Genomic DNA, 21,437 nt, shown 5'->3' with positions numbered 1-21,437 from the left:
AGTCCTGTTGTAGATCTCTTTCCCAAACAGACTCATGACATAAGTATTTAAAACAGAAATCTTCTGCGCTTCTCCTTTCTGTTCTCCCACACATACACACACACCACCCCCCCACCCCATGCAGAAACTGCAACTGTGAGCTTGAAGCATTCTCTTAGTGATGAGGGTCCCACAGGAGCCTACCTAACTCCAAGTGAGATATAACAAAGAAAACAGATTAGAGTTACAGCAGCATCTGAAATGGTGAGTAGTTACCATTCTATCACTACTTTGCTTTTAAACTTCAGACTTCATGAAGTCAGTCTTTACCCATATTTTAGATTTAATCACAAATCGAGGCATCAAACATGCACTATTCCTAACTCTACAATGCAGCACCGGTTCCCAAACTGCCATTTTATATTCTCCAGTAGCAAATGAACAAAACTAATTAATGAACCACAATTTTAAGGACACCACAACTGAGAGAAAGGAGGCTTAGAGTTGTAAGTACTTGTTATTTAATGTTCACTTTTAACGTTAAAGAATAAAATTGATACTTTTGTTAAATAGTGGAATTTGGGTAGATCTCTGTTACTCATACTTTAACAGATTACGGGGTGAGGTGAGCTTTTCTGTGTGTTTGGTTTAATTAGCAGAAGAGTTTACTGCCATGTCGTAACAACAGCCTTTTGATAATAAAGTGATTAGTATCATGCAAGAGACTAGGGTTCAGTTCTCCAAAGGGAAAATGTTGCTCCATGTTTTGTTACCCATTAAAGGTAGGGACAGTTTTCCCAACACTTCTGATCTTTAGTTGTCCAGTTTCGGGTGTGGGGGCAGGTAGGGAAGGGAACATTCTTGTTAACCTATTCGTGGCCTGGACAGAGAAACCTGAAGTAGGTCCAGGTGATTGAGGAGTTTGCTAGGCTTGATAGTTCTGAAGAGGGGCAGTGTTCACTCCCAGGAGTCCTTGACGAGCATGTGCACAGTATCCAATGGTATATTTGAGGCTTTCCATAACTGATGGGTTCAAAGTTTGAGAGAAGATTTGTAGCTCGGGTGCTCGTTGTTGTGGTTCTGTTTGCCGAGCTGAGAATTTGTGTTGCAGACGTTTCGTCCCCTGTCTAGGTGACATCCACAGTGCTTGGGAGCCTCCTGTGAAGCGCTTCTGTGATCTTTCTTCTGGCATTTGTAGTGGTTTGAATCTGTTGCTTCCGGTTGTCAGTTCCAGGTCGATGTGCTTATTGATTGAATCTGTGGATGAGTGCCATGCCTCTAGGAATTCTCTGGCTGTTCTCTGTTTGGCTTGTCCTATAATAGTAGTGTTGTCCCAGTTGAATTCATGTTGCTTGTCATCTGTGTGTGTGGCTACTAAGGATAGCTGGTCGTGTCATTTCGTGGTTAATTGGTGTTCATGGATGCGGATCGTTAGCTGTCTTCCTGTTTGGGTCCAATGTAGTGTTTTGTGCAGTCCTTGCATGGGATTTTGTACACTACTTGGTTTTGCTCATGCTGGGTATTGGGTGCTTCGTTCTGGTGAGTTGTTGTCTGAGAGTGGCTATTGGTTTGTGTGCTGTTATGAGTCCTAGTGGTCGCAATAGTCTGGCTGTCAGTTCGGAAATGCTGGCAGTCAGGATGGCTTCGACTGCGTTATCTTCCTGGACATTGCCTTTTTATTGCATTAGTTAAGCTTGCTTTAAAGTCTTGATTTTCAGTTGTGGTGTCCTTAAAATTGTGGTTCATTAATTAGTTTTGTTCATTTGCTACTGGAGAATATAAAATGGCAGTTTGGGAACCAGTGCTGCATTGTAGAGTTAGGAATAGTGCATGTTTGGAAACTAACATGATCAGCAAGCTCCACTCGGTCTGACTTGGTTCGATAATATCTTAGTTGAGCATCGCATCCACTTCCATCTGGACCGGAGTGGCTTTGAAAGGATTAAGCCAGTAGGGGTGCTGTTTTATTGGAACAGCATTCCCTCTGTCTACATCATGCATAAGAGCATTAGTCCTCCCCATCTTATTCCTGCATATGTCCTCATATTGCTGCAACAAATCTTTCAACTGCGTTCCTTGCTCCTGAGACAGATGGTTTACTAACCTACCCACTCTTAAGGACTTTCTCATTGTTTAACATGTTTTGAGGCACATCAAACTCCACAACATCTGGATTTGATTCCTCACTCTGTGGGGCAGTAACGAACACCTGTTTCTTCAGTTCATTCTTTCTATTATAATAAGATTTCAACATAATCACATGACATATGCAATATAGTTTTTTCCTATCCAGCATCTTCACCAGATCGCTTAATTTGATAGAGACCACTACGGCTAACAATATACTAATATTTCATCCCCAAGAGAAAATGTCTGAATTTCAGAGTTTTACCTGCCACCTGATTCATTCTATGCTGTGCCCGCTTCAGGTGTTCGGCTAACTCACCTACCCCATTTAATCTCTCCCTCACCTCTGATACATAATCCAAGTGTGAGATCTCTGACTTTGGTCCTGTCAATTTCCCTTTAATTAATTTCAAAGGCCGTCCTACTTCATGTCTGAATATTAACACAAAGGGAGTAAACTGAGTAGATTTGTTTGGGGCATCTCTCAGGGCAAACAACACAAATGGGATACCTTTATCCTAATCATTCGAGTAATCCTGACAGTATTCTTAATATGGTCTTCAGGGTCTGATGCCACCTTTCTAAAGCTCCCTGGGATTCAGGATGATACAAACTTGATTTAAACTGCTGTATACCTAAGCTATCCATGACTTCCTTAAACAGCCTACCAGAAAAATTAGACCCTGACTAAATCTCTCTGGGTAGCCCATACCGCATGAAGAATGTTACTAACTCCTCTACCACCTTTTTTGCCTTAATACTTCATAATGAAATTGCCTCCGGAAATCTGGTAGGCACATCCGTTATGGTTAGCAAGTACTGGTTCCACTTTTTGTTCTCAGGAGGGGACCTACACAATCAGTCATAACCCTCATGAAAGGTTCTTCGAATGTGGGAATTGGCAATGAAAGGTGCTAGTTTTATAAGTGTCTGTGTCTTACCTACCATTTGGCACATATGACATGTACAGCAAACGTTAACCACATCCTTGTGCATTCAATGCCAATAGAAATGCTCTTGTACCTTAGCCCAAGTCTTCAGTACACCTAGGTGACCTCCTACTGGTAATTCATGTGCTACCCGTAACACTTCCTGTCTTATGCTACTAGCAATCACAACCTGGTGCACTTCTAATCATTTCTCCTCTGCACTAACCTGCTGTGGTCTCCATTTTCATCTTAGAATTCTATCTTTAAGATAATAACCATCAGGAATATTCTCTGCCTGCTTTTCTGTGTGTGCACCAACATATATATCTTCTATTGTCTCGTCTTTCTGTTGTAAGTCCATTAGCCTTTCAGAACTAAACCCTTCTGCCTGTTCAGGTTTTTCTGCACCATTACGTCAAACAGGATGTCCGCTAACTGAACCTCAACTCCTTCATCTTTCTCTTTAGTTTTTGCTTCGTGTTGTGACATATGACAGTGGGATCTTGTTACTACACAGTCTGGGAAAATTCTAAATTTTAACTCCTCAGTTCCCTGGTCTTGTTGTAGAGAAGCCTAAACAACAACACTCCCACCTTGGATCCTGCTAAATCATTTCCAAGAATAAACTGTATTCCTGGAACTGACGTTCTGTCAATCACACCTTCTGTTACTTCCCCAGTCTTGAGTTGGCACTCTAACTTGATCGCACTAGGGGAGTGCGAAATTTCTGTCCACCTATCCCACAAATTACCACTCTCTCGGAAAGTGAGAAAGTGTGCAAATACATTCATCTCTTACTATTTGAGACTAGTTAGATCCTGGTATCTCTCAAAATTATAATTTCTTTCCCTTTACTCCCTGATCTTTGAGTAAACTTTACCTCCAGAGGTGAATTCTTTACAGAAATCATACACTAACTCCATACCTAGCCCCAACCTAGGCTGTGCATTCTCCTGCAGCTCCTTGATTTTTCCTGGGGTATCCTTTACTACTTTGACTAATGCTACTGGCTTAGCCTCTTTTACCACACCTTTTCCCACAGTGTCTTACTTCAACGACCAGCACTGTGACTTTAAATGTCCCACTTTCTGGCAGTGAAAATACCTTTTCCCAGCGCTTTTGTTAATCCACTGGCACTGTAATTTTATATGTCTCACCCCATTCACCACCTTTCCACCTTTTGGGCTTCTTTACCAGTGTTCCCTACTCTTTGTTTCGTAGTGAAGGATGCCCCCTTCTCCCAATTTCTATCCCTGACAGGATGAAATTCTTACAGGTAGCTAAATTTTGCCTTATACACCAATGTATATTGATCTGCCATCTCTGCTGGTCTTCTCACTTCTTGAACTTTCTGTTCAACTCTCTCTCCATTTCTCTTTCTCTTTCCCTTTCTTCGCTCTCTCTTTGCTCAGCTAAGAACCTTCTCTTTCTTTGTTCTCTCTCTCCCTTTATTTCTAAACTCCATTTTCCTCAATTGTAATTTAAGTATTTTCTGATTCTACTGTACTTGTCTGCTTCTCTGACACACCGAAGTGTTTGAGTAACTTCCTTACAATTTCAGCTTTACCTTTGTCCTTGGTTAAACCCAATTCTAACCACTTAGCTAATTCTAAAAGTATGGTCTTTCTAAACTTTCTTGGCAAATTTAGGAATCATCTTCAAACCCCTGAACCTCTTTAGCATTTTTACAAGCCATTTCTCTGATATTTAATTTAACCAACCACAAGTAATCAAAATTACACAAATTGTCTCCTCTTGGTCTTATATAAAGATCCAGGACACTAATTGGCAAGTGCTTAAATCTGCTGGGATCCTTCGTATCCCAAATCTGTTCAAATCTGACCAAATCTCAGACTGGATCTGTCTAAATGGGTCTAAATCCTGGACAAACCCCCAAACTGTTACAAGGTGGTAAAACCTTCTGCTAATTAGGCCAACCACACAGAAAAGCTCCCCTTGCCTCGTAATCTGTTAGACTATGAGTGACAGAGAATTATCCAAATTCCACTATTCCATAATAATATCAATTTTATTCTTTAATGCTAAAAGTGAACATTAAACAACAACTATTTACAACTCTAGACCTCCTTTCTCTCAAAGATTTGTTATCTACTTCCCACTCTAAATCAAAATACTGATCCAATAAAGCCCCTATTAAATTTAAGCAACTCAATTTTCAAAACCAGGCAGTCTCTATCTTCCTCTGTTTGTAGATCTTCCCGGGTCATCTTCGGTCTTTTGCTGCAAAGATATTTCATATGAAAAAGGTACCTTTGACTGAGAGTTTGATGAATAACAGTCTTTCAATGGCAGCTGGTGCTCTTTCAGGCAAACTGTCTAAAATGCCTGTTTCTTTTATACTCCAATCATTGGTTCATCTCATTCATTTGATATTGTCGAAACAGTAACATTCAAATTTGATTAGGTTTTAGTATCTTGGGGCATAATTTAAACTGAATAGTTAAATTCAAACTATTGTGATAACAACTGCAGTATCTAGGTGACAGCTAAATGTTACATCTTTCAATTTTCCAGCACACTCTGACTATTGCTCAGTCAGATGGCAGGTGCTTGCCAGCTTTCACTCTCTCTCAAAGGTACAGTACACGCCTTAAACTTCATAACACAAATGAATAGCCTCTTTACAGGTACTTAATAATTAACCAATGAAGGCATCCGCACCTATCCGCTCACCTTCACACAATCCCTCCACTTATATAGTTAATGTCAATTTATGGAAATTACAACTACCAGTGAGCTGATGACAAACCATTCCAGATTTTCTGAGATTGTCCTGAAATTTGGATTCCAATTCTGTGTCCAGGCATGGGCTTTGGTAGCCACCAAAGTATATGCGCACACATGGCCTGACATAGGTTGGTAAATTCATCTGAGAATTGTCTGGCTTTCAAAGGTGGATAATTGTGGCTGGGTGTGGGTTGTGGCAGTGGCAGCACTCAGACGTGACTCCAGCCTGGGGAAAATGGTGCTGGAGAAATAGTAGTGGGGAATAAGGAAATGGCTGATGAACTGAATAATTATTTCACATCAGTCTTCATTTTGGAAGATACAAGCAATATCCCAAACATTCAAGAGAGTGAGGAGGCAGAAGGAGTAAGGTGGCCATCACCATGAAAAGGTGCAAGAAAAACTGAATCGTTTGAAGGTGGATAAATCACCTGGACCAGAAGGACTACACCCCAGAGTTCTAAGGGAGATTGCTGATGAAAAAGTGAAGGTGTTAGTGGTGATTTTTCAGGAATTTCTACAGTCAAGGATGGTCCCAGAGAACTGGAAAATCACTAACGTGACACCCCTATTTAAAACATGAGTGAGGCAAAAGACAGAAAATTACAGACCGATTAGCCTAACCTCGGTCATCAGTAAGATCCTAGAATTCATTGTGAAGGATGAGATTTCTGAATGAACAGGTTAGACCAAGGAGGGCCAATGGATGTTACCTACCTGGACTTCAAGAAGGCCTTTGACAATTTCTCAGCAATAAATTAGAAACATTTTTTAAAAAAGCAAGTTCCCGATAACAGTCCTGCCAACTCAGGCTGTGCCAACATCTAGCCTCCCAGACCATGCCAGGCTTCACCCCAAGGCTCTCGAGGCCAGGAGTCTTCATTGGCTTCACGCCAAGGCGGAAATATGCACTTAAACCAGAAGTCTGCAATTACTTCACTCAAGGCTAAAGAATGGAAGGCAAGAAGAAAGAAGGGGAAAAAACACTAAAAGAGAGAAAAAAAAACAAATGGAGTAGATGAGCTCTGGATGATGAGTCCTACTCCTCTGCCATCTTGACAGTTGATGATGCGACAAGTAAGCAGGCTGCTTTGTCCTGGATGTGTTGAACGTATTGAATATCATTGGAGCTGCACTTTTCTGGACAAATAGAGAGTATTCCATCATACTCCTTACTTGTGCCTTACTTGGATAGGCTTTGAGGTGTCAGAAGATGAGACACTTACTGCAGAACTCCCAGCCTCTGACTTGCTGTTGTAGCTACAGTATTTACATGATAAGTCCAGTTCAATTTCTGGTCAATGGGTAACCCCAGGAGGTTGGTAAAATCATTGAATATGGTTAGAAACCCTTTTGCTTGTGATGGCTACTGCCTTGCAATTCCGTGGTGCAAATATTCTTTACCAACTATCAGCCCAAGCCGAGATGTTGTTCAGTTTTTGCCAAATATGGACATGGACTCCTTCAGTGCCTGAGGAGTACCAAATGGTGCTGACCATTGCATAGTCATTACTGAATATTGCTATTTCTGACCTCATGTTGGAGATAAGATTATTGATGAAGCAACTAAAGAAAGTTCAGCAACTAAAGAGTTAACCATGCTGAATGGAAACTATGGAAACTAAACATAGGTATTGATGTTTTGAGTTACGTCTTTTATGAGATCTGTTTTAACATAGAACATAGAACATAGAACAATACAGCACAGAACAGGCCCTTCGGCCCACAATGTTGTGCCGAACATTTGTCCTAGCTTAACCACCCATCCATGTGTCTATCCAATTGCCGCTTAAAGGTCACCAATGATTCTGACTCTGCCACTCCCACAGGCAGCGCATTCCATGCCCCCACCACTCTCTGGGTAAAGAACCTACCCCTGACATCTCCCCTATGCCTTCCACCTTCACCTTAAATTTATGTCCCCTTGTAACACTCTGTTATATCAGAAAATGCCTCTGACTGTCTACTCTATCTATTCCCCGATCATCTTATACACCTCTATCAAGTCACCCCTCATCCTTCGCCGTTCCAATGAGAAAAGGCCTAGCATGCTCAACCTATCGTCGTACGACCTATTCTCCATTCCAGGCAACATCCTGGTAAATCTTCTCTGCACCCTCTCCAAAGCTTCCACATCTTTCCTAAAGTGAGGCGACCAGAACTGCACACAGTACTCCAAATGTGGCCTAACCAAGATTCTGTACAGCTGTAATATCACTTCACGACTCTTGAATTCAATCCCTCTGCTAATGAACGCTAATACACCATAGGCCTTATTACAAGCCTGTGGGAGTGGTAGAGTCAGAATCTTTGGTGACCTTTAAGCGGCAATTGGATAGGTACATGGATGGGTGCTTAAGCTAGGACAAATGTTCGGCACAACATGGTGGGCCGAAGGGCCTGATCTGTGCTATATTGTTCTATGTTCTATGTTAAGTTTGCAGATGATACAAAGATAGGGAGAGGAACAGGTAGCATTGAGACAGTGGGGAGGCTGCAAAAGGATTTGGACAAGTTAGGAGAGTGGGCAAAGAAGTGGCAGATGGAGTACAATGTGGGAAAGTGTGAGGTCATAAATTTTGATTGGAAGAATAGGAGCATGGACTATTTGCTAAATGGGGAGAAGTTTCAGAAGTCTGAAGTGCAAAGAGACGTGTGAGTTCTAATGCAGGATTCTCTCAAGGTAAACTTACAAGTTGAGTCAGTAGTTAGGAAGGCAAATGCAATTGATGCCATTTCTTGAGAGGACTTAAATATAAAAGCAGGGATGTACTTCTGAGACTCTACAAGGCTCTGGTCAGGCCACGTTTGCAGTTTTGGGCCCCATATCTCAGGAAGGATATAGGGCCCTGTATTGTGTTCACAGTAGATTCACGAGAATGGTCCCAGGAATTAAAAGTTTCACATAGGAAGACTCTGGGTCTATACTCGATGAACTTTAGAAGGATGAGGGGGGGAATACCGAATGGCCTGAGAGAAGTGGATATTGGGAAGATGTTTCCATTGGTCGGAAAGAGTAGGACCCAAAGGCACACCCTTACAGTAAGAGGAAGACCTTTTAGAATGGAATAAGGAGAATCTTCTTCAACCAGAGAGTTGTGAATCTATGGAATTCATTGTCACAAAAAGCTGTGGAGGGCAGGTCATTGAGTACAATTAAGACTGAGATAGATAATTTCTTGATTGTCAAGGGGATTAAGGGTTATGGGGAGAAGGTGGGAGAATGGGCACAAGAAAATTATCGGATATGATTAAATGGCGGAGCAGAATCAATGGGTCGAATGGCCGAATTTCTTCTCCTATGTCTTATGATCTTAATTGCCAAGGTCTTTTTTCCTCAGGGTACGGGAGTCCAAAACTAGAAGACTTAGGTTTAAATCGACAGGGAAAAGATTTAAGAAAGACTTGTGGGGCAACCCTTTCGCAGAGAGTTTGATTTTTCTTGTCACATGTACCCAAGTACAAAAAGTACAAGAGTACAGTGAAAAGTGTATAATGTCACCACACAAGACACAATCTTAGGTAACGTACCTAGGTACAGAATCTTAAGAACGAGGTAATAAGAAAGAACAAACTTAAGAATTGGTGCATATATGGAATTAGCTGCCAGAGGAAGTAGTAGACATGGGTACAATTACAATATTTAAAAGATATTTGGACAGGTACATAGCCAGAAAATGTTTAGAGGAACATGGGCCAAATTCTGGTCGGCCATGGATGAACTGTCCGAAGCACCTAATTCCATGTTATATAACTCTATAACCACCTTTACCCACTCATTGTTTCTGCCTAAAGATACACCACAGGCCTCATCTCTTTCTGTTTTGACTAATTCCTTTCTCCACTTGTCTAGCCCCTTCCCAATTACGTCTGTGATTTTCTGATGCTTTATGTCACTTTCAGAATTTTCAGTTCGAAGGTCCAGGCACCTCCTCTTCACCATGGACGTGCAATCCATTTATACATCCAACCCCCATTAGGGAGGTTGCAGGGCCTGCCACTTTTCCCTGAGAAAAAAAATGTCTGAACCGTGACTATCCTCCACCACCTGGTCACTATGAACAACTTCCGCTTTAACTTCTCTCATTTTCGTCAGATCAAAGGTGTGGCCATGGGTACCCGCATGGGTCCCAGTTTTACCTCTCCTTTCATGGAGCACGTGAACATTGCTTGTTCCAATCCTACTCAGGTCCCTCTCCACAACTCTTTCTCTGTTATTTCAATTACATAATAGGTGCAGCTTTTCTTTCTTGTTCAGAATTGGCAAACTTGATTAACTTTGCTCACAATTTCTCACTGTAACCTTCACATGGCCCATCTGTCTCCTCCCTTCCTTTCCTCAACATATTTGTTCCCATTTCTGGGGATAGCCACCAATATCCACAACAAACCCATTGATTTGGACTCTACGTCCTTGCACCCTGCTTCCTGCAAAGACTGCATTCCACTTTCCCAGTTTCTCCATCTCTGTCATAGATGATGTTATCTTCTGCAGCAGGCCTCAGAAATGTCCAACTTTCTCCTCAACCAAGGACTCCCCACCTCTGCAGTTAACAGGGCCCTCAGCCAAGTCTAACCCATTTCCTGAACATCTGCACTCACCCCTTCTCTTCCTTTCCACAACACCAATAAGGTACCAAATTGGTCCTCATTTTCCACCCCACAGTATCTGCATCCAAAGGATCATAAGCTGCAAGTTCAATCAACTCTAACATTATGCCATTACCAGACATACTATCATATCTTGTGGAATCAGTGGCCTCCAGTTGCTGCAGCAGCAGAAGTGGTGAGAGCAAGGACCAGGGGGCTGCCAGGCAAGTAAGTTTTCATCTTAAATATTTACCTTGTGAATAGGCGGAGCAAAGGCTCAACAGGACTGTATACAGACACAGGCATTGCTGTGCACATGAACTGAATAAATATCAGTTGTGGCTAAACCCAAGGCACTACATGTGTAGTGTCTCCCACCTGTCCATCTCCTATAACCCCAAAAAAAGAGAGCGTGTATGGAGGGTTAGTAAGGCTTTTTTGGTGTTTTCATTTATTCAATATCTCTTGGCAATTTAGAGCAGAAGGGATGGAGGCTAGGACAGATGCATGCTTCTCTTGCAGGATATGGAAGGTAAGGGTCACCAGTGGAGTCCCTGCTGACTTCACCTGTGAGAAGTGCACCCAACTTCAACTCCAGACCATGTTATGGAACTGGAGCTGGATGAACTTCAGATCACTCAGGAGGCTGAGAGGGTGATAGAGAGGAGTTATGAGGAGATTGTCACACTTACATTACAGGATAAAGTTGGCTGGTTGACTGTCAGGAAAGAGAAAGGGAATAGGCAGACAGTGCAGGGACCCCCTGTGGCCATTTCCCTCAATAATAAGTATACAGTTTTGGATATTGTTGGGGTGGGGGAGAAAATCACAGTGGCTAGGTTTCTGGCACTGAGCCTGGCTCTGTGGCTCAGAAGGGCAGAGGGGAGAATAAGAGAGTGAGAGCAATAGTGACAGGACATTAAATTCTAAGAGGAACCGACAGGAGATTCTGTGGTTGCAAGCGAGTGGAATGTTGCCTCCCAGTGCCAGGGTCAGGGAGGTCTTGGATCAAGGCTTCAGGATTCTTAAGGGGGAGGGAGAGCAGCCGGAAGTCGCAGTACACATCGGTACCAAAGACAAAGGTCAGGAAACGGAGCAGGACCTGAAAAGGGAATATAGGAAATTAGGCTGGAAGGAAGAAGGCAGGACGAGCAGAGCAGTAATTTCAGGATTGTTACCAGTGCCAAGTGCGAGTGAGGCTGGGAATAGAGAGTGAGTGCAGATGAACATGTGGCTGCAGGGCTGGTGTAGGAGGGAGGGCTTCAGAAATGTGGATCACTGGGATACCTTCTGGGGAAGGTGGGACCCGCACAAGGACTGGTTGCACCTGAACTGAAGAGGCACCAATATTCTGGGCGGGAGGTTTGCTGGAGATCTTCAGGAGGGTTTAAACTAGCAGGGGGATCAGAACCTCAGTTATGGATCAGATGATGGACTAGGTAGTGAACTTTCACATAGAGAGTCTGTGAGGAGGGATAGGTACTTGTTAGGTCAAAGGTACAGTCAGTGCAATGGGTTGAAGTGTGTCTATTTTAATGCAAGAAGTATCAGGAATAAGGGTGACAAGCTCAGAGCATGGATCAGTACTTGGAACTATGATGTTGTGGCCATTACAGAGACCTGGATATCACAGGGGAAGGAATAGTTGTTGGATATTCCAGGGTTTAGATGTTCAAAGAGAATGTTGGGGGAAGGTAAAAGAGGTGGAGGAGTAGCATTGCTAATCAGGGAAATATATCACAGCTGCAGAAAGGGAGGTCGGCGAAGAGGGTTTGACTATAGAGTCAGTGCAAGTGGAAGTCAGAAACAGGAAAGAAGTAGTCACTTTATTAGGAGTTTTCCACAGGCCGCCTAATAGCAACAGAGACACGGAGGAGTGCATTGGGAGGCAGATTTTGGAAAGCTGCAGAAGTAATGGGTTGTTGTCATGGGTAACTTTAACTTCCCTAATATTGATTGGAACTTCCTTAGTTCAAATAGTTTGGATGAAGTAGTTTTTGTCAGGTGTGTCCAGGAAGGATTCCTGACGCAATATGTAAATAAGCCGACTAGAGGGGAGACCATATTAGATTTGGTGCTTTGCAACGAACCATGCCAGATCTCTCAGTGGGATAGCAATTCGATGATAGTGATCACAACTCCCTGACCCTTAGTATTCTTGCGGAGAGGGATAGGAGTAGACGGTATGGGAAAGTATTTAATTGGGGGAGGGGGATTTACAATACTATTAGGCACGAACAGGGGCACCTAAACTGGGAACAGACGTCCTCAGGGAAAAGTATGACAGAAATGTCAAGATTAGGAAATGTTTAGGAAGCACTTGCTGATAGTGGGGCAAACCTGTCCTGCACTGAGCCAAGAAAGGGATGGTAGAGTGAAAAAACCTGAGGTGACATGGGATGCAGAACATTTAGTCAAGAGGAAGAAGGAAGCTTATTTATGGTTGAAGAGGCAAGGATCAGACAAGGCTTTACAGTGTTACAAGGTAGTCAGGAAGGAACTGAAGTATGGACTTAGAAGAGCCAGAGTAGGGCATGAAAAAGCTTTAGTGGTTCGGATTAAGGAAAACCCTAAGGTGTTCTATACTTATGTGGGGAACAGGTGTATGGCCAGTGAGGGTAGGGCCAAATAGGGATAGTGAAGGGAACTTACACCTGGAGTCGGAGGAAGGAAGGGAGATCCTTAAGAATACTTTGCCTCAGTATTCACTATTGAGAGGGACCTTCACTTTTCGGAGGACAGCGTGAAACAGACAGGATATGCTAGAACAGGTTGATGTTAGGAAGGAGAACATGCTGAAAATTTTGAAAAACATAAGGATAGATAAATCCCCTGGGCAAGACAGGATATACCCTCAGTTACTACAGGAAGTGATGGAAGAGATTGTTGTGCCTTTACATATATAGATAGATATATCTTCCAGATGAAGCAGATTTACTTGTATTCCATTCAATACAGTTTACTATATTCACTGCTCACAGTGTGGTCTCCTCTACATTGAGGAAATGAACTGCAGGCTGGGCAACCACTTTGCAAACACTTATGTTCTATCCTCAAAAATGACTCCAAGCTTCCAGCTGCCTGTCACTTTAACACACCAGTGTTCTCTGACCAACATCTGTATTGGCCTTGCTACAGTACTCTAGCAAAGCTCAGCACAAGATAGAAGAACATTATCTCAGTTTTACTTGGGGACCCTGCAACCTGAACACCTTTTTTCCATATCCTTTACCCACACCCTTGTCACCATATGGGCTGCTTTCAACACACCTAACCCATTTTCACTTACTTACGGTTCCCATTATCAGCTTTTCTCCTTCCCTGCCTTCCCACTATCCATCCCTTTGTTTGCCTAACTATCCTTCTCTCCATCTAGGCTTGGTCTCCATATTCGTTCTCACTCCTTTACTTCCCCACCCCCAACCCCTCACGTTTTCGCGTATTTACCATCTTTTTCTAGCTACTACTTACTCTAATGAATCGGATTTCCAGCATCATTTCATTTCTGTGGTTTGCAGTTCCAGTTGCACCTCCACTGCGACCATAATTCAACCAATCAGCACCTCTTATCATGTTGGGTTTTTTGCTAAAATTGATTACTTCAGTTTCAGTTTTGATAAGTGCAGACAAGAACCTTGACTTCATGTCCCTTTTGATCCCATCTACTCCAGAGTTAGAACATAGAACATTACAGCGCAGTACAGGCCCTTCAGCCCTCGATGATGCACCAAGTCATACCAATCTGAAGCCCATCTAACCTATACTATTCCATGTACGTCCATATGTTTGTCCAATGACAACTTAAATGCACTTAAAGTCGGCGAATCTACTACCGTTGCAGGCAAAGCATTCTCCGAGTAAAGAAACTACCTCTGACATCTGTCCTATGTATTACCCCTCAATTTAAAGCTATGCGCACTCGTGCTCACCATCACCATACTTGGAAAAAGGTTCTGCCTGTGCACCCTATCTAACCCTCCGATTATCTTATATGTCCCTATTAAGTTACCTCTCAACCTTCTTCTCTCTAAAGAAAACAGCCTCAAGTCCCTCAGCCTTTCCTCGTAATACCTCCCCTCCATCCTAGTAAATCTCCTCTGCACCCGTTGTGTCATAACATCTCTGAACAGGTTCATTAGAAAATAGAGTCACAGAGATATGCAGCACGGAAACAGACCCATCCATCCAACTTGTCCATGCCCACCAAATATCCTAAATTAATCTAGTCCCGTTTGCCAGCAATCTTGGCCCATATCCCTCTAAACCCTTCCTATTCATCGACCCATCCAGATGCCTTTTAAATGTTGCAATTGTACCAGCCTCTGCCATTTCCTCTGGCAGTTTGTTCCATGTACACACTAGCCTCTATGTGAAAAGGCTGCCCCTTAGATCTCTTTCAAATCTTTCTCCCCTTGCCCTAAACCTATGTCCTCTAGTTCTGGACTTCCCCACGCCAGAGAAAAGACCTTGTCTATTTACCCTATCCATGCCCATGATTTTATAAACCTCTATAAGGTCACCCCTCAGCCTCCAATGTTCCAGAGAAAACAGCCCCAGCCTATTCAGCCTCCCCCTTTAGCTCAAACCCTCCAACCCTGGCAACATCTAAAGACATGCTTAAAAATACTAGTATCCAAAATGGTGGCGAACTGAGCAGATCTGCCTTGCTAAGTTCTGCATCCCAACCCAGCAGTAGTGACATTTTTACCCCCCACCTTACCATTTTTTTGGAGAAACTTGATGTTAAATGGTTGTAAAACCATTTAAATCCATTTGTGGTGGAGCCTCAGTTGCCCAAACAGGTCGGGTGGGGAGTAATTTGTTTGGATAGTTGATCTATCAGGTGGCCGGAAACAAGTGGTAATCTATGATTGCCAGTTGCTCAAGCATTTCTCAATTATCTGACAATGCACACCATAATGCTGGTTAACCAAGAGCTGCCGGTTATCAAACAGCTCTCGATTATTCAGCAATGCATGCTATAATGCCATTTAACTGATCGTTGGTTGCCTGGTGTCGTTGTTGCAGGGGTTTGAGATCTTATTCAGATGGTCGGAATTCAGATGCTTGATGTTCGGCTCGTCAAGATTCTACAGTAAATTCTTTTTGAGCAAGTGAGGATGATGTAAAGAAAGTATACAGCCCAGCTCCAACAAACGGGACACTTGCCGAAGGCATCGGGCAGGCCCATGACTGTGGATGCAGCTGCAGCTGGCGGCCACAGTTTCTTGGATGGGATGCCAAGGCAACTGGCTGAAGGCTGACAGAGCTCACTAGGTTACAGTGCACAGATCCGTTCTGGATCAATGCCTCCACTTGGTCCTGGTATGATTTCAAAGCTACAGGGACAAGCAGAGTTCTGGAATCTTCTATAAGGATGGGGAAAGATCTATAGGCCCTGACCTATCAGGGAACTAAGGCAATGTTTTTCTAGGACTTTTCAGCAGTGGTGATCCATTAAAGGAAATTGTTTGATGAGGACAAGAGAAAATTAAGGGACCTTGATATTTAATATTTGATGAGATAACCAGCGGTATTACTCACGAGGAGACAGTATAGTCATTTGACTCCTCGGAACAAGTGAAACATTTCTTGGACACTTTAAAATAATTCAGATGGATTTATAGACATGGACAATAATGTTTTTTTTCCTCTTGACTATATTTCTTGTAATGTTACCCTTTTCTTAAAGCTGCTGCTGTTGGTGTGTTTTTTTTCTCCGATTAGGATTGGTGTTGATATGTAGTTGCAGGTGGGCGGAGTGCTCGCTATTTGTCTGTTTCCTTCTATTGCTTGGGTCTGGGGTGTGGCTCAAGATGGACGGGAGAATGGAGGTGCGTGTGTGATAGGTGTAACCGCCCTCTGTAGACAGGGGGTAGAGTCCCCCACTAACTGTCTTTTGTGCTTTGTAGTTAGTTTAGTTTTTTGGGATTTTCGTAAACAGACTCCATAAGTTTTTTGTAAATGCTCAGCAAACGGCAAGTCGAATTCTTCCTCTCGGCAGATCAAAGGTGGTTACAAAGGATCATGGATAGCAGTGTTCTTAAATGGTGCACCTGGAATATTAGAGGGATCCATTCACCAGTTAAAAAGAAAAAGGTGGTGTCAAGCCTCAAAAAGGTGAGGGTGGATGTTGCCCCATTGGAGGAGATTCATCTTAATGACAAGGAACACTTGAAGTTACTGCAGGGTGGGTTGATCGGGTGTTTTTCTCATCCTTTAACACTAAGAGCAGGGGGTTGGCCATACTCGTCTGAAAGAATCTTCCATTTAATTTAATAGATTGTGTTAAAGATGAATATGGCTGGTTTGTATTCCTTAAGACCTCAATACATGGCAAGGAATATGGTATTTTCAATGTCTGTTGCCCTCTAGCCCAACGCCTTAAATTTTTGACTGATGCACTAAGCTGATGGTCTTTGCATCGCGGCATATTATTATGGGGGTGGGGGGGACTTTCACTGCCTGATGGATCCTGTCCTGGATAGAATGCCCAAAGGCCCCCCAAAGCTTTCTCCACAATCTAAATAGTTGGTTGATTTATGTGTGGAACTGAGGTTGGTAGACATTTGAAGACGTCTCCATCCCACGGCCAGGGATGTAGTGCCATACGAGGTTTGATTTTTTTCCTAACTCCTGCGGCTCTTCCAGATTCAGTGGTACCTTGTTCAATTGGGAATATTGCCATATCTGATCACGCAGCAGCATATTTAGTGCTCGAGTTTAAGGGCAATGCAATGAGCTCACAGTACTAGCAAGTGGATCCCATCATGCTCAAGGATAGCAAGTTTGTTGAGTACTTTTCTAGGGAACTAACGGCATTTTTGTCCACCAATTTGGGTATAGCTAGTAATCCTTCCATTCTTTGGGAGACTGCTAAGGCCTAATATAGAGGAATAATTATCTCATACTTGGTCAGTCAGAAGTGTCAGAAGGGAGAGCAGCAGCGTCTGCTCGAGGCATGACTGAAGGCAGCTGAGACGGCATATTACAGTAAACCGTTAGTGACTAAGCTGCAGCAGATCACAGCCCTTCAATCCACCTTAAACTCCATGCTTACACATACAGCCAGGAAGGAACTTTCCTTTGCAAAGCAAAGATTGTTTGAGCATGGTGATAGGCCAGGTAAATATCTGGTTAGGAAGAAGAATACTTCTTAACTTATTGCTTCTATTAGGGAAGGGAATGGGACTCTTACTTGTAATGCTAAAAAGATTAATGCAGCATTTCGGAGGTTCTATTCTGAACTGTATCAGCCTGAATGTTGTGAGGACAGACAGGATAAAATGGAGATTTTTTTAGGAACTTGGATATTCCTGGGGTGTCTGCTGAACAGACGACTCTCCTTCATGCTCCATTAACAGCACAAGAGATACAGGAGGCACTGAGGCAACTTCAAAGTGGAAAGGCGCCCGGCCCTAATGGTCTTCTCAGTGAGATTTATGAAGAATTTATCAAGATTCTGTTGGGGCCGATGTTAGACATGTATAACTATTCAAAGAGTCGTGATTGCCTCCCAACATTCTTGAGAGAGGCTAATATCTCTCTTATCCTCAAGAAAGAGCAGCCCCCAGAGGACTGTGCTTCTTAGAGACCTATCTCACTCAAATTATTTTAAAAGATAATTTGAGGTTGGAAAGGGTGTTGCCCTCTATTGTTAAAGAAGGGCTTTATGAAAGGTCGCAGATCCTCTAATAATAGTGATTTTTGAGAAGATTTGTAGCTCAGGTTGATAAGTACTTAAGTAAGCTCTCAAAGCTTGAACCTTCAAGCTCAGTGAGCTAACTTACATACTTATCCTCTCATAATGTTTGGGGGTTGCTTAACATGATTCAAGAGTGCCAATAACGATCAGTTCAAGGGTTGGTGTTCTCTTTGGACACGGAGAAGGCATTTGATCGAGTGGAATGGCTGAATCTTTTTAATACCCTGAAGCAGTTTGGCCTGTGTGAAGTGTTTACTAGATAAGTAAGGGTACTTTACAGTGATCCTCTGGCAGCGGTTCTCAATGTTATATGGTCTGACAATTATAACATTGGTAGGGGCAGTCAGCAAGACTGTCCCCTTTCACCTTTGCTTTTCACATTAGTGATTGAGCCGTTAGCGGAGCCCACTTGTGGGGACCCTAATACAGCTGCCCCAAAGGTGGGGCCGAAGGTGCACAAGATTACACTATATGCGGATTATGCTCTTATTGTTCTCTCGAACCCAACTGTCTCGGTGCCCTGTTTGCTACTGTGCATCAATTCATTTGGTTCTTTCTCATGTTACGAGATCAATTTTTCAAAGTCAGAGGCTATACCTATGGGGGGGGTCTTAGGGGAATACCTGGTGTGGAAGGTGGGTCCCCCTTTAAGTGGCACAGGGAGCTTTTCTTTACTTGGGCCTCTGTTACTCCCTAGCTTTGATTAGTTATTCAAGGCTAATTTTGTTCATTTGTTTTTGGACACGATTAAACAAGACCTTCAAAGATGGGGTCTCCTTCCAATATCATGGTTTGGTCAAGTCGAAAGGAGACCACACTTTTTACTGAGTGTTATCAATCTGATACAGAAAAGAAGATGCTTCAGGCTAAGAGCACTCTTTCAGTGAGTACTCTCTATCGTTTGTTGGGGGGAGGCTCCTCAGATGACATCGAGCATCTACATCAGGTCTGGGAGAGAAAGTTAGGAGTTGAGATCATTTTGGAAACACGGGAGGATATTTGTGAGATTGCAAAAAGGATTTTGATATGTAATAGGACCCATGCTATGCAGTTAAAGACTCTTCACAGGGCTCATCTAGCCCCAGATCATCTTGCAAAATTTAAGCCGGTAACATCTTCAATGTGCCCCAAATGTAAAATAAATGTGGTACTCTCACTCATTGTTTGTGGTCCTGTCCCAGGCTCTATGTGTATTGGAGCACTGTGGCAGAAGCAATAGCGAGGGTTTTTAGGACCAAAGTCAAACTGGGCTCTGTCTCTTTGCTCCTGGGTCTGCCAAATTTACCTCACTTAGATGTACATGGGAAAAAGCTGTTTAACATTCTCATTTTTTGTGGGAGGAAGAGCATTCTGACGTGTTGGGTGTCTGAGAACACCCCCACATCTGTCGGGGTGACGCAAGTCCAACATTCCTTTGGACTTTCTTACAAATATGGTGCACCAGAAAATGGACAACTTTTACAAGACGTGGCAGCCCTTTTTGAATTACTTGGAAGCAGATCTGTCCGCCATTTTCGTTAGAACTTTCGTCCAGCCATGATTGTTCGGTCTGATAAACCTAAGGCCATGAGAGGAAGAATTTCGAACAAATATGAGTTCAACAATTGATGCTCTTGAAGATTGAGAGCTATGGTCTTGTTGCATAAAGCAGCATTATTTATTTATTGATTTGTTCTAAATGTAGTTTTGATTTCTTTTGCAGAGTAGTATAGTAGTTGGTATATTGTTTTTGTGGTTTTTGATGTTATGGTGCTATATTTTTATGTTTCTGTAACTTTCTAATTTTGTAAACAAAAATGTTTCAGTAAAAATATTTTTTAAAAAAAGAATACTGGTAGTGGGTTATAGAATTGAGAGTTAGACATTTATAATGATTGACTTTGGGAATGACTTCTGGTTTCCTCTTTACCAACTGGCTGTCACAAATTTAACAGGAACAGTCTGTTATAGCTGTGTTTGAATGTATACAGTCTCTGTTTTGCCTTAATAGAAAACGTACACCTTATTATAGTATGAAATTGAAGCAAAAGCATTTTAGAAGGCAATCACAACGTTGCATTCAATAAATAAATCATGACTCACATTTTGAGACTCTTTGTAGTTAGTTCTTTGTTTAGGTCGCAAAATTCCTTTTGGTTTTCTTCTACTTTCAAATACCGCTCTTTTAAATATCATTATTGATATCTAAAGGAAACAAAACCATTTCAAGTAAATGCACAGGTTAATTGTAAGTGAAGACTGACTTGGTATTATTGGATCTTGACGCTCCTGATACCTTGACAGTGGCCTCTCTAAAGGCTTTCCCAATGTGAGGAGTCTGAGGAGACGGATTCATGGTTTCTAACTGGCTTAATTCACTGATCTTGCCTAAAGCACGACGAGCAAACACCTATTTTAAAAATAACAGAAACATCATTGAAATTCTGGATGAAGTCTATGGATATGTACAGTCTTAGCTTTCCATAAAATGTTTTACGTTAACATCAATCTGCATATTAAATTTCTATTACAGAAATATTTACAATAGTGTCAGAAGCACACCATTATTCTTTTATTTTCTAATTTAAAATAGACTCAAATTATCTTTCTGCTTTAAAATTTGTTTACTATGTTTGATCTGTATCAGATTAAATTTAATAAGTAATTTGTATAATTCTACAACAATGCTCAGTTTAAACAGCCTATTAATTAAAATATATCACAGCGATTACCAGGAATGAGGGGAGACAGTTACAAAAACCTGAAAAAAATCGGGCTGAATTCATTGCATGACAGAATGGGTGAGTATATATCGAGTAGAATGGAACCATAGAGTCTTGCATAACCCTCTTTCCAAGTAAACTCTAAAATCAATCCCTTTTCCACAAACTGAAATGGGGCACTTCAATACCACAAAATTGTAAATAAAGTAGAGGAGTAAAGAGGAGAACTGGATAACTGGGAGAGAGTGGTTGAACTACAAACAACATGCACAGCAAACAGCAAATACTTCTTAACAAAATATGTAAAGACAAAACTGAGTACATGCTAAAAGTTTAGTAGTCTGCAATAACCAGCTCAAACGCAAGTAAATGAGTGAGATCCAGTGTCCTTTCAACTTCAGTTCCATTTATTAAAGTCAAAATGAAAAGAAAGTATGCAAGAATTTAGGCATGCAAAATTACAGAATTGCCATGGTGCAGAAGGAAATCATTCTGCCCTTTGTAAACTTTGAAATTGTAAGAAACGTTTCAAAAAAATCAAATGTTAAGTGCAGATAGAAAATGCATCAAAAGAAGAAAAACAATGTTTTCAAGAACATTATAACCATTGCGAAAAACAACTATTGACATGTTCCTTCTGAAATGTTTTATATTAGG

The 21,437-nt window shown here is 42.0% G+C and overlaps 1 protein-coding gene across 1 annotated transcript in view; it reads right to left on the bottom strand.

Moving 5' to 3' along the window:
* cfap54 (cilia and flagella associated 54) overlaps positions 1 to 21,437 on the bottom strand; it is a 527,984-nt gene that overhangs the window by 473,112 nt on the left and 33,435 nt on the right. Inside the window, exons 7-8 of the mRNA XM_087999737.1 lie at positions 20,354 to 20,467; positions 20,161 to 20,262 (exon numbers count right to left, since the gene is read on the bottom strand). Of these exons, the coding sequence (XP_087855863.1) occupies positions 20,161 to 20,262; positions 20,354 to 20,467 (216 nt within the window). The remainder of the gene's footprint in view (positions 1 to 20,160; positions 20,263 to 20,353; positions 20,468 to 21,437) is intronic.

The sequence above is a fragment of the Chiloscyllium plagiosum genome, unplaced genomic scaffold (assembly GCF_037043375.1).
Source record: "Chiloscyllium plagiosum isolate Xiang-an unplaced genomic scaffold, Cpla_swu_hap1 HiC_scaffold_23, whole genome shotgun sequence".
Lineage (NCBI taxonomy): Eukaryota > Metazoa > Chordata > Chondrichthyes > Orectolobiformes > Hemiscylliidae > Chiloscyllium > Chiloscyllium plagiosum.
Note: the sequence above shows the minus strand (reverse complement) of the source record. Positions and strands in the feature narration are given on the sequence as shown.